This window comes from Neofelis nebulosa, chromosome 11, assembly GCF_028018385.1.
Source record: "Neofelis nebulosa isolate mNeoNeb1 chromosome 11, mNeoNeb1.pri, whole genome shotgun sequence".
NCBI lineage: Eukaryota > Metazoa > Chordata > Mammalia > Carnivora > Felidae > Neofelis > Neofelis nebulosa.
Window position 1 is genome coordinate 73,887,851 of NC_080792.1, and position 15,759 is coordinate 73,903,609.

Consider the following 15,759-nt stretch of genomic DNA (forward strand, 5'->3'; position numbering starts at 1 on the left):
AGTGGTCATCTGCCTGCAATGATGTTTCCATTGTTCTCCCTTCTTGGTTAAAATGAGGGAATGATTCTTCTTTTCGTATCTCAGTTATTTAGGTGGGGACTTTGATGCCTGCTCTTTGTGGCAGAATGTTCAGAAGAAAAGGACATTTAGGAATCTGCAGACTTAAAATCTGTCATTCTGTGTTTTCATTCACATTCTCTAGTTGGGCCCCACAGTGTGTTAAGCTATAAGGAGTCTCCAGAAAAAGTCTAAACATAGTCTGAGAGAAATTAGTGTTTTCCACTACTCTTGATTAGGTCTACCAAAGGCCATTGATTTATTCATTTAACAAAAATTTATCAGGCCTTCTCTTCCTTGGCGCTGCCTGTGACAGCCATTTCCTGTTGGCATCATAGCTGCCCTCGGACCTCTGGTGAAGCCCAAGGTCATTAAAAAGAGGACCAAGAAGTTTATCTGGTACCAGTTAGACCAGTAAGTCAAAATTAAGTGCAACTGGCAGAAACCTAGAGTCATTGACAATAGGGTGTGCAGAAGATTCAAGGGCCAGAACTTGATGCCCAGAATTGGTTACAAGAGCAACAAGAAAACAAAGCACATGCTGCCCAGTGGCTCCCAGAAGTTCCTAGTCCACAGTGTCAAGGAGTTTGAAGTGCTGCTGATGTACAGTAAATCTTACTGTGCAGAAATTTCTCACAGTGTCTTCTCCAAGAACTGCAAAGCCGTTGTGGAAAGAGCAGCCCAGCTGGCCCTCAGAGTCACCAATCCCAATGCCAGGCTGCACGGTGAAAAAAATGAATAGACAGCTTATGTGCACAGCATATTTGGGTTAATAAAACCATAAAACTACAAAAAAGATTTGTCAGGTACCTATTTAGCCAGGTGGTAGGCTAGATGCTGAGCATACAAGATGAATAAGACATTCCTGGTCCATGACCTCATGAAAGCTTAAAATCATGTGGGCTTGACAGACTGTTAAACAAGTCACAACAAAGCATGATAAGTGCCATAAGAGGATGTGGCACTGCGGGCCACGTGGTTGTAACAGTTCCACTGGTGTAGCCAGCAGGAACTTCCCAGAGGAAGTGGGGTTTAAGTGAAGTCCTAAAGGATAATGTAAGAATAAGCTGGATAAAGGGCAGAAGGAAAAAGAGTGTTCCAAGCCAAACCTGGAGACTAACTGGCCAAGACAAGCCAACTTTTTTTGTGTATACCAGGCACTGTGCTGGGTACTTGGGATGCTATGAGACATGGTCCCTGCTCTCAGGGGCTCACAGTCCAGAGCCAACAACAGGCACCCTGTGAGCCCATTACTGTGATTTGGTGTTATAACTTTACATTATACTAAGGGTTGAAACAGAGTTTTGAGGGTGTAAAGCTACTCACTATGTTTGGTTTGGGGAAGGTCCAGGAAGGCTTCACATAGGAGCAAGCATTGAAGATGAGCCTTGATAGGTAAGTGGGCATTTGCTAGGTATTTTAGGCAATAAGAAAAACACGAATAAAAGTATTATCATGTACTTCCTTTTCCTCAACTCTGAAGTCTTCATTGACAAAATACTTTGTATTGAAAATATTTTTAAAAAATAATCTGCTTGGGGTGCCTGGCTGGCTCAGTAGGTAGAGCATGCAACTCTTGATCTCAGGGTTGTGAATTCGAGCCCCACAGTGGAGGTAGAGACTACTTAAAAAAAACTGCTTGATCTTGGTTTTATAAGTCTGTCCCATCCTATGCTCTATTTGCTACAAGATCAGCTATGATTCACCTTTTGACTCATTCTAGCATCTCTCCCCCTGGGACCTTAGTTTCCTTCTGCTTTTATTAGTGTCTTGGTTTTATAAGTCTGTCCCATCCTATGCTCTATTTGCTACAAGATCAGCTATGATTCACCTTTTGACTCATGCTAGCATCTCTCCCCCTGGGACCTTAGTTTCCTTCTGCTTTCCAGAAAGTTGATAACATAAGTCAAATGGAGTTTTAAAATGTGTATATCCTTTCTTTGCTTCTTTCAGATGCGTGGCCAGAAAGTTCTTATATTTGTGGATTCGAGTAACTTTTGGAAGAGTATTTCCCTCTAAAGCCAGGTAGTATTAGCTCAGAACACCAAACTTCTCTGAGTTTGTTCTAGGTTTTATTTTGTATTAAGCTCATGTGTAACCTTTGTTATGGCATGTGTTACATTCTTCTCCTGCTGCCCTCCAGTGTCCAGCAGGCATCTGATATAATGGTGACCTAGCAGAGAGTAGTTTGAATGCATGTGTGAAGCAATCGGAAATAAACCAAGATAGCTAAGACCCTCTGTGAAAAGGTATTCTGAGTATTTGCCCAGAAATAAGCAAGTTCCTTCAGGACACTGTTGAGACTGACCACATTGACATGATCTAGGACAGGACCTGGGGAAAAAGTTACATTGGCAAGGGGAGTGAAATTTTAGTCAAGAGAATGTCCCTGTGCCACACCTTCCCTCTGTATGGGCCATTGCCCCCTGCTACAAGTTTTGGTTAAAATTGCTTTAACTGCAGTACCCAGAATGGATTGCTAGGGGGAGCCACCAGCATCAGGGACACATGCAAGAGGTAGTGGGGTTGGAGAGAAGGGGCCAGTGTATGGTATATTTCAGAGGAAGAATTGGCAGCCGTTGAGATGTAAGCATTTTTTTTTTTTTTAAACTGGAATGTTGTGGGTTCTTAACCTCTCTATTCTTCCCTTATTACAACCTTTCGTTTCATTTTTCTGACATTGTCACTTTACTAATATGAAACGTCATCCAAATTTTTTGATTCAAACTCCTTTAAGCAAATTTGGCCTGTGGGTGTTCTCTGAAATCTTTTTTTTTTCACTTTTTTTATTTCACTTTCATTTTTGAAGGATATTTCACTCCATAGAGAAATCTAGGTTGCCAGTTTTCCCTCCAGCGTTTTGAAGATATTTCATTGTCTTATGGTTTCCATTTGTAAGTTGTTAGTCTAATTATTGCTGTTTTGAAGATTCATTATCTTATTTTTCAAAGTTTTAATATGATATGCCTAGGTATGGATTCATTTTTTTAAAGTCTTAGCTCATGCTGACATAATAGGTCACAGGGTTTTGGTTTTTTGCTTTGTTTTATGTACACATCTTCCTGGCATACTTTCTTTGTCCAAAGTCATGTTATTCTCCTTTTCCTTTCTCATACAATCACTTGCATGAGATTTGACCTCAGATACTTTGTTGCTCTTTTTATTTTTCTTGTTTTTTAACGTTTATTTTTGAGACCAAGAGAGCGAGAGAGAGCAAGAGAGAGAGACAGAGAGAGAGCATGAGAGTGGGAGAGGGCCAGAAAGGGGAGACAGAGAATCAGAAGCAGGCTCAGCACAATGAGCACAGAGCCTGGCGCAGGGCTTGAAACCAAGAGTCGGACGCTTAACTGACTGAGCCAACCAGGCGCCCCTGTTGCTTTTTTAATTTTTTTTAAATTTTTTTTAAACGTTTATTTATTTTTGAGACAGAGAGAGACAGAGCATTAATGGGGGAGGGTCAGAGAGAGGTAGACACAGAATCTGAAATAGGCTCCAGGCTCTGAGCTGTCAGCACAGAGCCCGACGCGGGGCTCGAACTCACGGACTGCAAAATCATGACCTGAGCCGAAGTCGGCCGCTTAACCGACTGAGCCACCCAGGCTTTTTATGTGGAATTAATCTCTCTGAACTTTTAGAGCGAGGCAAGGTCAGTTAACTTTCCTGATTTCACAGAGCTGTCTCATTTGTAGTATTAAAAAAAAATCATGCTGTCTTGCTCTATAGGATATCCTGGTTCTGTTCTCCTAAAATACTTGGTCTGATCCTCTCTTTCCTCTTCTCGATTGTCCCTCTCCTCAATTTCTATTCTACTCCCAGCAGCTTTTTCTCAGTATGAAGCTCTGTCCTAAAAGGGAGCCTGGCATGTTGGGTCTGAGACTATAGGCACTGGACTGCTCCAGCTGTTTCGGTTCTTTCTACATGAGCCGTGGTAACTGAGGGGACAGAGTTCCTCTCAGGTTCAGCTGCTAGTCTCAAATTGGGCCTCTGCACCTTGCAGTGACTGCTTATTGGCTGTTTGGAGGTTTTCCCATTCTCCAGCTCCTTAGATGCCACCCTCATTGTTCTTTCTTCCTCCTGTAGAAATATTAATACTATGCAAGTCTTTTGACTGTGGATGGTTTGTCCCTGTCTGCTTGCATTTTGGATTTATGGTGATACCTTGTCACCTGGTTTTGTTGTAACTGATACATGAATTTTTGGTTTTGCTACATGGTTGCCGTGTGTGTTTTACAGGGATTCAGAGACAGGAAAACTGTGTTGCGCCCTCTACTATCTTCACCAAATTCTTTTCCTACTTAATTTTACATTACTTAATATTTGACCCATATTTAACTGGAAATCTTTTTTTTCAAGTAATACTCATTTATATTCCAAATACTTGGGAAATGCTGATTATATCTGTTAGAAATGCATTTAGGGCGCCTGGGTGGCTCAGTCTGTTAAACATCAGACTTCGGCGCAGGTCATGATCTCGCGGGTTGAGAATTTGATCCTGGAGTTGGGCTGTGTGCTGACAGCTCAGAGCGTGGACCCTGCTTCAGATTCTGTGTCTCCCTCTCTCTCTGCCGCTCCCTCTACTCACGCTGTCTCTCCCTTTCTCTCTCTCTCTCAAAAAAATAAACATTAAAAAAAAGAAATGTATTTGATTCTAAATAAGAGAAACTCTGGCAATAGCTTTAACAAATTGGGATTTGCTTTTTCTCATAAGCAGTCTGGAGGATGGTGTTGGTTTAGCTGTTCAGTGATGCCATCAGAGACTCAGGCTCTTAGTACCTTTCAAGTTCACCATTCTTAATATATTGCCCCTTTGTTCTCAGAGGTGACACTGCATAGTTGCAAAATGAGTGTTCTATTTTACACAGGAAGGAGTAAGGGAAGGGTGGTGTCAGCTAGATCTGTCTCTTATGCAGGAAAACAAAACTTTCCTGAAAGCCCTCAGCTGCATTCTGCTTCTGCCTCATTGGCCACCTTTTGGCCAGCAAAAAAGCTGGCTACCTTTTGCTGCAAAGCAGGCTGGGAAAGAAACCTTTCCAGCCTCTGCAGTTGGATGCCTGTGAGGAAGCAAAGGCTTGACTCTGGATGTTGGGTTAGCCAGTGACAGATGTTGGCTATACTGCTTTGAAATGATCACATTATTATACTCTTTACTTTCTTTGCTCTTGAATAGTAAGGGTATGGAGGAAAGAATACTGAACTGGAATTGGGGAGACCCAAGTTTTGGTCCTAGCCCAGATCCTAGGTAATTGTTTGGTCTAGGATAAGTTATGGCTCTGGGCCTTCTCAAATTGTAAAAAGAGAGAGTGAGAATGCTATTTGTTGTCTAAGCATCTATCAGAGTTAGTATTCTGATACTGTGTTTCCATTGACTTAGAAATTTGTGATGTTTTTGTTGTTGTTTTTCAAGTTGTAATCTCTCTTTAAATCAAGTGAGTTGTTATTTGGGGGAAAATTTTACATACTGATCTTTGCTTTTTTTGTTATTGTTTTGGTCTTTTTCCATGTTATTTATTCCTCACTTTTAGGAATATTAGAGAATTATTTCATACCAGAAAATGCAGAATAATGCCTTTATATTCTTGGAAATTTTTTTAACTTTTATAAACTGGCATTGTTTTATCATTAATAAACTGAATCAAAATGATCATTGAATTAGTAGGGTGAAAATAATGCAGTATATGTCCATTTATAAGGTAGTCATAAATATGAGGTAGTTAGCTATTTTTCTGAAGAGGAGATCTAAATTTTTGGCTAACTTGGGAAGTAGGTAAAATGCTCTTGTCTATTTATAGTATTTATTTATTTTCTAAGTTTATTTATTTTGAGAGAGAACAAGTGGGTGAGGAGCAGAGAGAGAGGGAGAGAGAGAATCTTAAGCAGGCACTGCAATGTCAGTGCAGAGCCCAACACAGGGCTTGACGTCACAAACTATGAGATCATGACCTGAGCCAAAACCGAGTTGGACACTTAACCAACTGAGCCACCCCAGCGCCCCTATAGTATTTATTTATTTTTGTTTACAATATTTAATTCATCAATATTTCTTCCTCATTCTTAGCTAATGGCCTTGCTTCCTATTTTCTTGATAGAAACAACAGAAGAGACTTGCACAAGCTCCCTCCACCACATCCACCCACTCACCGCGAGCATCTATCACCATGCAACTTGCTTTCCCTACTCTTAGGCCAGTGACCTGCCCTTGCTCTCATCTGCGGCAAAATTTTTGGCTTCTGCATTCGGTTGCCTTTGTGCCTACTCAAGGCCATCACCCTAGCAATTTTTTTTTTCTCTTTTCTGCATTATCAATTTTTTGCTCTCTACTGGATCATTTGCACCAGCCTATAATACCCTTTATTTCTCTTATCCTGAAAAAAATAAAATCTCTTTGGCTGTAGGTCCTCCTGCAGCTAGCACTCTGTATCTTTGCTCCCCTTTACATCAACTCCCCTGGCCAGACTCGGTGTGTCCAACATGTCTTGTAATCTCCCTTATATCTATCCCACTAGGCTTTAGATTCTACTCCTCCACCAAAACTATATTTGTTAAGGTCATTGCATTTGCCAAAATTAGTGGTAAATTCTGAAACTTCCTCTTACTTGGCCTACCAGGAAGCAAGACAGTCTGTCATTCCCTTCTCTGAGAAGCCCTTTCTTCTTGCACCTTCCAGGTTACCATCCTCTCATAGTTTCCCTTTTCCCTCTTTGACTGCTCCATCTTTCTTTTGTGGATTCCTCCTCACCTAAATACCCAGTGCCACATCTTTGTGCTGCTTCTGTGTACCTCACAATCGTGATAATCTCATCAACTCTCAGGATGATTCCCAAATATATACACCCCGCCCAGACCTCTCTCTTGTCCAGACTGCTATGTATGTGGCAATTCCACTGTGTGTCTAATAGATGTCACAACTTAACTGTGTCCAAACCTGAAATCTAGAGCATCCCCACAAACCTCTCTGCTGAGCCTTCTCCCTCTCCGTTAATGGAAACTCCCATATTTCCAGGGACTTGGGTCAGAAACCCGGGAGTCACCTTTGATATCTCTCTCTCATACCCCAGTTTACAATGCCAAATGCCCAAATTGTGTTGACATAACTTTCAAGATATATTCAGACTCCACCTCTCTTCAGCACTTCCAGTACCACCCTGGTCCAAGCCATCATCATGTCTCCCCCTGAATGACTACAGTAACTTCACTGGTCTCCTATTTCCAGCCCTAGCCCCAGTCAGTCTTTTCACAACTGGTATTCTGAGTAAATCAAGTCATGTCCCTCCTCTGCTCAGATGGCTTCCCTTCTGGCCAAGAGTAAAAGCCATAGTCCTTATGGTGGCCTATAAAGCCAATTGACTTTTTTGTTATCTATCTATGGATTTTTAAAAAATTTCTGCTGTCATATTTAAAATTCCCAACATCTCTTTTTTGTTCTCTGAATATTCTTTTTTTTTTTTTTAAGAAATCGCATCCTGTAGGTTCATAATCTTTTGAAGTTAATGTAGCCATTTGTTTTTAAGATTTTTGCTTATATTGTCTGTTTCTTCTGAGCCCTTTTTTTCTCTGTGCTTTTGGTCATTGTCTCATATTGGAGCCTTGCCTCAAATATCAAAACATCCTTTCATTGTCTATTCATATTTAAGAGTTAGGCACTAAAATGCTAATTTTGGGATCCTTTCTATGTATGCATAAGGACTTATAAACTGAAGGCTTCACTTTAGGCTTTTGAGGTAGAGACTGGACAGTTTCACTGAGGAACCTCCAGCTGTCACTATCCAGAAGCCTTTTCTGTTAGGTGGTTGATCATGTTCCCCAGAGGAGAGGAATCCTCCAAATTCTTTCTGGGCTGGAGTGGCTTGGAGGTGGGTGGTAGTGATTATAAACTTGGAATGTGGATCTCACTGTTGAGTATGTGGACTCTCCATTTAAGACCCTCTCCAGATCTCTGGTGATATTCTGCAGTCCAGTGTTCCTCTGTTGAGCTTCTCCAGAGATAAACCCAAGTCTCTGCTTGGGTGAATAAAAGGATCCAGGGGCCTAATTGCTGCTTATGCCCAGGCTTGCAAACGATCCTGTGTTTTCATCTCCACCCAGGGCTCCCTCATTCCTGATGCCTCATGTTCCCATGCCTGTCTGAGGTCTGTGCCACCAGCTGGTTGCTTCTTGACTCCCACAGAACAAGATACTTAGTACTCTCTTGGCTTTCTCTGATATGGTATGATATGTTGATTCAGTTCTCTGATATGTTGATTCAGTTGCCTGCACTATCATTTAAATTTTGTTGACATCTCTGATCTATCATTGTTGCTCCTATTCTCTTTGTCTTTGTGAGTTTGCACCTTTTGAAATGTATGTGCTGTTATTTTAGTGGGGTTTAGGAAGAGAAGGAGGTTGATGGATAGTAGTAGATGAGGGAAGGAAGTACATGTGCACATGGAAGTGGTTCTTTTCCATGAAATTTTTAAAAAATTGTGATCAAAGTTGTTGTTTAAAAATTCTTCAGGGGCACCTGGGTGGCTCAGTCAGTTAAGCGATCGACTCTTGATTTCAGCTCAGGTCTTAATCTCATCGTTTGTGAGACTGAGCCTTGCATCAGGCTCTGTGCTGTGAGCGTGGGATTCTTTCTCTGCCCTTCCCCCAGTCATGCTTTCTCTCTCTCAAAATAAACAAACATTAAAAAAAAATTTTTTTTAACTATAGACACATGTAATAGGAAACACTAGTCTTCTATAATCTTCCTGAGAGAAAACCACTGGTAATAGTTTGGTATTGTGGAGATGTTTTCAGGCTTTTAATATGTATAATATAATTATTTTTATGTATGCAGAGTACATGCATATAGATGTATATGTTTTTATGTATGTCTACAAATATGTATGTGTGTGCATACATTATATATGTGTAAATATATACAAATTTGTATGCATTCTAACATAGGAGTAGTGGAAATACAAAAAAAATGTAACTTTAGAGGTGCCTGAGTGGCTCAGTCGGTTAAGTGTCCGATTTTGGTTCGGGTCAGGATCTCATGGTTTGTGAGTTCAAGCCCCACATTGGGCTCTCTGGTGTCAGCTCAGAGCCTGCTCCTGATCCTCTGTCTCCTTCTCTCTCTGCCCCTCCCGCATTTGTTCGTGCTGTCTCTCAAAAATAAATAAACATGAAAAAAATTAACTTTAGAAAATGGTGTCATACATACTATGAGGTAGCTTTATTTTTTCACCTAACCACTTCTCTGGAACATCTCATTTCAGTATCTTTAGCTCCACTTCACAAAAAATGACAAGGTGAAGTTAGTTGAATTTAACCTATCCATCCCTTTGAGGGACATTTGTTGACTTTTATCCTCTTTTATTATGAACAAGAGCGAAGTGAATTTCCCTATGAATATTTTTGCTAGCTAGTTTTTTAAAAACTGTGAGTGGTGAGGAGGAAGCACATGTTAATAAGCTGCAGAACTATGAAAAGAAATTCAAAGTGACTGACAGGCACAGAGTTCTTGAATTATCAGTCACCTCCACAGTGCCTGTTAGCATCAACACAATCTGCCATTGCTCTTGTTTTCTTTCTTATTACCTTTGTCCTCTCTTTATTGCCTCTACGTATCTTCTGCTGTTTTTATAACTCTCCTGGACAGATTTCAGTGAAACTAATATGCTCTGTTCTTATTAAGTACTAGGAATAACATTAAGTATTTGCTGATTTTATAACTTTTAATCTCCTCTATACATAAATGTGAAGTGTAGTTACTACTTTAAAAATATTTTTTAGGGCCACCTGGGTAGCTCAGTTGAGCATCTGACTTTGGCTTAGGTCATGATCTTGTGGTTTGTGAGTTTGAGCCCCACGTAGGGCTCGCTGCTGACAGAGCCCGCTTTAGATCCTGTCCTGCTCTCTTTGCCCCTCCCCTGGTTGTGCTCTCCCCAAAATAAATAAATATTAAAAAAATAATAATAATAAAAACATTTTTTTAGTCTGATGAAGAAAAAAATGAAGAATAATTCTCAACTCATGGTATTTGAAGTCAGATTTTTATTTTACTTTAACCTCCTCAATTGGTAAGATCTGTAGTATAACATTTTTAGCTTTTTTCCTAGTTTAAGTACTTTTCTTTCCTAGTTTAAATACTTATAAATATTTGATCTGAAAATATTTTTTTATTCTATTCTGGTGTTATCAAATAATGAGCCATGCTTTTCTATGAGAATGTAACAGCAATATTAAACTAATTTGGGAACAAATACCAGCTCCCACATCATCATGGATTTTTCTCTGATTTTTGTTCATTGCCAAAGGTGTTACTATGAGCAGAGAATACTACGGAAGGCCTTTGAAGAATGGAAAGAAGAGTGGTGGGTTTTCCAGCGAGAGTGGAAACTCTGTGTTCGAGCAGACTGCCACTATAGGTCAGGTTTCATGTTATATTACTTTAATTTTGCTGATTCACATTATGAAATAGTTATCTGTTGGCATATTTCTGGTCAAAAGGAGAAAGTTTTTTTGTCCCCCAGTTTTATTGAGATATAACTGACATATAACTGTATGAGTTTCAGGTATACAGCATAAAGGTTTGACTTACATATATATTGTGAAATGATTGTAAGTGTAGTTACATCCATTGTCTCATAAAGATACAATAAGAAGAAATGGAAAAAAAAAGAAAAAAGCTTTTTTTAGTTATAATGAAAAGTCAGGATTTATTCTCTTAACTTTTATATATATCATACAGTAGTGGTAACTATAGTTATCATGTTGTACATTTCATCCTGAGGACTTATCTATTTTATAATTGGAAGTTTGTACCTTTTGACTACTTTCCTCCAATTCCTTCTCCCCCTACTCTCCCACCCCCACCTCTGGTAACCACAAATCTGATCTTTTTCTATGAGTTTTTTTGGTTCGTTTTTAGATTCCACAGGTAAGTGAGATCATACAGTATTTGTCTTTGTCTGACTTAATCATTCAATAGAATGCCCTCAAGGTTCATCCATGTTGTCACAAATGGCAGAATTTCTTTGTTTTTTATTCCATTGTATATATAGACCACAACTTCATCCATTCATCCATCATGGACAATTAGGTCGTTTCCATATCTTAGCTATTGTAAATAATACTGCTATGAACATGAGGGTGAAAATATCTTTGCAAGTTAGTGTTTTTGTTTACATTAGATATATTCCCAGAAGTGAAATTGCTGGATCATATGGTAGTTCTACTTTTAATTTTTTTAGGATCCTCCATATTGTTTTTTATAGTGGCTGTAGCAATTTACAGTCTCCACACTTACACCAGCATTTGTTATCTTTTGTCTTTTTGATAATGGTCATTCTAACAAGTATGAGGTGATAGCTCATTGTGGTTTTTCATTTCCCTGATGACTAGTGATGTTGAGCATCTTTTCATGAACCTGTTGGCCTTACATAGACCTTCTTTGGAAAAATGTCTATTCAGGATCTTTGCCTATTTTTTTAAAAATGGGCTCCATGCCCAGCGTAGGCCTTTGACTCATGACTTCAAGATCAAGAGTTGCAGACTCTACCAACTGAGCCAGCCAGGTACCCCTTTGCCTATTTTTAAGTTAGATTATTTGGGGGGTTTGCTATTAAGTTGTATAAGTTCTGTATATATTTTGGATATTAACCCTTTATCAGAATTATGGTTTGCAAGTATTTTTTCCCATTCCACAGGTTATCTTTTTCACTTTCTTGATTGTTTCTTTTGCTGTATAGAATTTTTTAGTTTGATGTAGTCCTACTTGTTTATGTTTATTTCATTGCTTGTGCTTTAGGTGTCATACCAAAAAAATCATTTCTAAGATGTGAAGGTGCTTTTTCCCTATATTTTCCTTTAGAAGTTTCATGGTTTCAGATCTTATATTTAATTCTTTAATCCACTGCAAGTTAATTTTTTGTGAGTGGTTTAGGATATGTGTCTGGTATCATTCCTTTACATGTGAATATCCAGTTTTCCCAACACCATTTATTGAAGAGATTGTCTTTTCTCCACTGAGTAGTCTTGGCTCCTTTTTCAAATATTAGTTGACCATATATACTTGGGTTTATTTCTGGGCTTTTGATTCTGTTCCATTGGTCTGTTTGTTTTCATGCCAGTACCATATGCTTTGATTACTATAGCTTTACAACATAGCTTTAAATCAGGAAGTGTGATGCCTCCTGCTTTGTTCTTCTTTCTCAGAATTGCTTTGGATATGTGGAGTCTTTTATGATTCCATAGAAATTTTAGGATTGTTCTGCTTCTGTAGAAAATGCCATTGGAATCTTGATAGGCTTACATTGAATCTATAGATGGCTTTTGGTAGTATTACTTTAATAATTTTAATAATATTTTATTAGTTAACAATTACATAATTAATTAAATTACATAATGTAATATAATTTTAATAATATTAATTCTTTTAATCCACGAATGGAATGGATACCTTTACATTTCTCTTTTTCAATGTTTATTATTTTGAGAGAGAGAGTGTGCACATGCGTATTCACACAAAGGGGAGAGGTAGAGAGAGAAGGAGGGAGAGAGAATCCCAAGTAGGCTCTGCATTGTCAGAGCCCTACATGGGATTCAGTCTCACGAACTGTGAGATTTTCACCTGAGCCAAAATCAAGAGTCAGACACTTAACCGACTGAGTTACCCAGGTGTCCCTACCTTTCTATTTCTTTGTGTCTTCTTTGATTTCTTTTGTCAATGTTTTGTAGTTTTCAGAATAGAGATCTGTCATTTCCTTGCTTAAATTTATTACAAAGTATTTTATTGTTTTTGATGTATTGTAAGTGGAATTGATTTATTTCTTTTTTAGATAATTCACTGTTAGTGTACAGAAATGCTACTGATGTGTGTGTTGATTTTGTATTCTGCAAAGTTTAATGAATTTATTTATTAAATATAATAGTTTTGAGGCTGAGTCTCTAGGATTTTCTATGTATAAAATCATGTTGTCTGCAAATAGGCAGTTTTACTGCTTCCTTTCCAATTCTGATGCCTTTTACTTTTTCTTGACTGCTTGCTCTGACTAGGACTTCCAGTACTATGTTGAATAGGAATGGTGAGAGTGGACACTTTTGTCTTGTTCCTCATCTTAGGGGAAAAGCTCTCAGCCTTTCTCCATTGGGTACGATGTTAACTGTGGACTTGTCATGTATGGCCTTTATTATATTGAGATATGTTTGGTCTATGCCTAATTTGTTAAATGTCTTTATGATGAGTGGTTGTTGAATTTTGTCAAATGCTTTTTCTGTGTCTACTGAGATGATCCTATAATTCTTTTCTTTTATTCTCTTAATGTGATATATCACATTGATTTGGAGAAAAGTTTTGAATCATATTGTTTTGCTTCAAAATATTTTTAGAGTAAGTAAGATCAAATTCCTAAATTAAACCCAAGCACATGTGCATGTGGGCACACACAAACACACACACACACAGACACCTTTTTAATGTAAGTTACCGTTATGTGTTGGTAATGTTCATGATTTCAATAGTGTTTTCTCACTGACACTTCTGTATAATTTCTAATTCTGAGAGCATTCTGTTTTTTAAACTAATAAGTTGATTTAATTTTTATTGATTATGGGAGAAAATATATGCCCAATAGCAGACAGTAAGAAAATAGAAATGGGAAGAAAAAAAACTCTAAATCTTGACGTTGGTCAAGGGATAAGTAGAGGAAAATGTAAAAATGGGAATTATATTAAATACACATTTTTATACTTTTTTTTTTTTTAATGTTTATTTAGTTTTGAGAGAGAGACAGAGCATGAGTGGGGAAGGGGTAGAGAGAGAAGGAGACACAGAATCTGAAGCATGCTTCAGGCTCCAAGCTGTCAGCACAGAGCCAGATGCAGGGCCCAAACTCACAAAACATGAGGTCATGACCTGAACTGAAGTCAGACACTCAACCAACTGAGCCACCTAGGCACCCTTTTTATTATACCTTTTCTAATAAAAGATTAATGTACCTTATACATCATATCTTCTTAAAATAGTATTCACTCTCATAATCTTCTTTATTTAGGTTCTTTGGGTCAGAGTTTCTGATTTATAGATATTTCGGATAAAATATAGACAATGTTGAATCATTCTAATAAGGTGGTAGAGTATGAAATCAGGTCTTAGTCGGGGCGCCTGGGTGGCTCAGTCGGTTAAGTGTCCAACTCTTGGTTTCAGCTCAGATCATGAACTCAAGGTTTTGTGAGTTCAAGCCCCACATTGAGCTCTGTGCTGACAGCACAGAGCCTGCTTGGGATTTTCTCTCTCTCTCTCTCTCTCTCTCTCTCTCTCTCTCTCTGTGCCCCTCCCTGCTCATGCTGTCTCTCTCTCAAAAAAATAAATAAATAAACTTAAAAAAAATCAAATCTTAGGACATGAGATAGTGAAAATATGGAAACGCTGACAGTCTTTCTTTTAAAAAAAATGTTTATTCATTTTGAGAGAGAGAATGCAGGCATGAGCAGGAAAAGGGCAGAGAGAAGAGAGGGAATCCCAAGGAGGCTCTGAGCTGTCAGTGCAGAGCCCTATGTGGGACTCAGTCTCCTGAATTGTGAGATCATGACCTGAACCAAAATCAAGAGTCAGAGACCATCAAATGAGCCACCCAGGTGTCCCAGGACTGACAGTCTTAATGGGTACAGTGTATGTCTTGAGAAGGAAAAGACAAAGGAAAAGTGTCATTGACCATGTTTTAGTGCAGAGGAAAGGTGTAATGTTTTATATAATGTGGATGATTAAGGTGATAATATTACTGTCATTCACAGCTTTGTGAATGCTGAAGGTGAAGTTATTCTTGGATAATTCCAGCCTATTTTTCCTTAATGATTCTATGTGGTGAGGAGAATGACTCTGCATTAAGGAGAATAGGTTTCACTTTGATTATGGGAAATGAAATTTTTAGCTTAAGAGATAGGTAAGACTTTTTTATATCAGAATCATCCATGTTAATGTCTCCTGAGTACAGAACGGATTTGGTATATTGAGTTAGGAGTTTTTTTGGTTTAAAGAAATACCATTTGCTTTTTTTCACCTCCTCAGATATTACTTGTACAATCTGATGTTCCAGACCTGGAGGACCTATGTGCATCAGCGGCAAGAGATGAGGAACAAGTACATGAGAGCTGAGAATCATGGTGAGAAAAGGAAGTACATGTCTAAAAAAATTCCTTCATTTATTTGATTTTTTTTAATGAAGACTTAATTTTTTTAGAGCTGTTTTAGTTAGGTTCATAGCAAAATTGAGAGGAAGATTACAGTGATTACCCATTTATCCCCTTCCTCCCACATGCATAGTCTCTCCCACTATCATCATCACTCACCAGAGTGGTACATTTGTTACAATGAATCTGCATCCACGCATCGTTATCACTCAAAGTCCATAGACCTCAGGGTTCACTCTGGGTGTTACACATTCTATGGACATGTATCTCATTACGGCATCAAATAGAATATTGTCACTGGTCTTAAAATCTTCTGTGCTCTGCCTATTTAGTTCATCTCCTCCCCCTTGCAACTTTTAACTGTCTTCATAGTTTTGCCTCTTCCACAATGTCATATAATTGAAATCATCTAGTATGGATGTAGCCTTTTCTTTTTTTTTTTTCAATATATGAAATTTATTGTCAAATTGGTTTCCATACAACACCCAGTGCTCATTCCAAAAGGTGCCCTCCTCAATACCCATCACCCACCCTCCCCTCCCTCCCACC

The 15,759-nt window shown here is 38.5% G+C and overlaps 1 protein-coding gene and 1 pseudogene across 22 annotated transcripts in view; both read left to right on the forward strand.

Moving 5' to 3' along the window:
- Nucleotides 1-15,759, forward strand: part of SFI1 (SFI1 centrin binding protein) — a 106,189-nt gene that overhangs the window by 24,195 nt on the left and 66,235 nt on the right. For 13 of the 22 annotated variants that reach the window (XM_058690898.1, XM_058690897.1, XM_058690899.1 and 10 more), the window contains 3 exons: nt 2,011-2,082; nt 10,338-10,448; nt 15,089-15,183. In XM_058690898.1, the coding sequence (XP_058546881.1) occupies nt 2,011-2,082; nt 10,338-10,448; nt 15,089-15,183 (278 nt within the window). The remainder of the gene's footprint in view (nt 1-2,010; nt 2,083-10,337; nt 10,449-15,088; nt 15,184-15,759) is intronic. The other 9 variants (XM_058690887.1, XM_058690894.1, XM_058690893.1 and 6 more) reach the window with 3 other exon arrangements.
- On the forward strand, nt 61-1,785 carry LOC131489830 (large ribosomal subunit protein eL32-like; annotated as a pseudogene).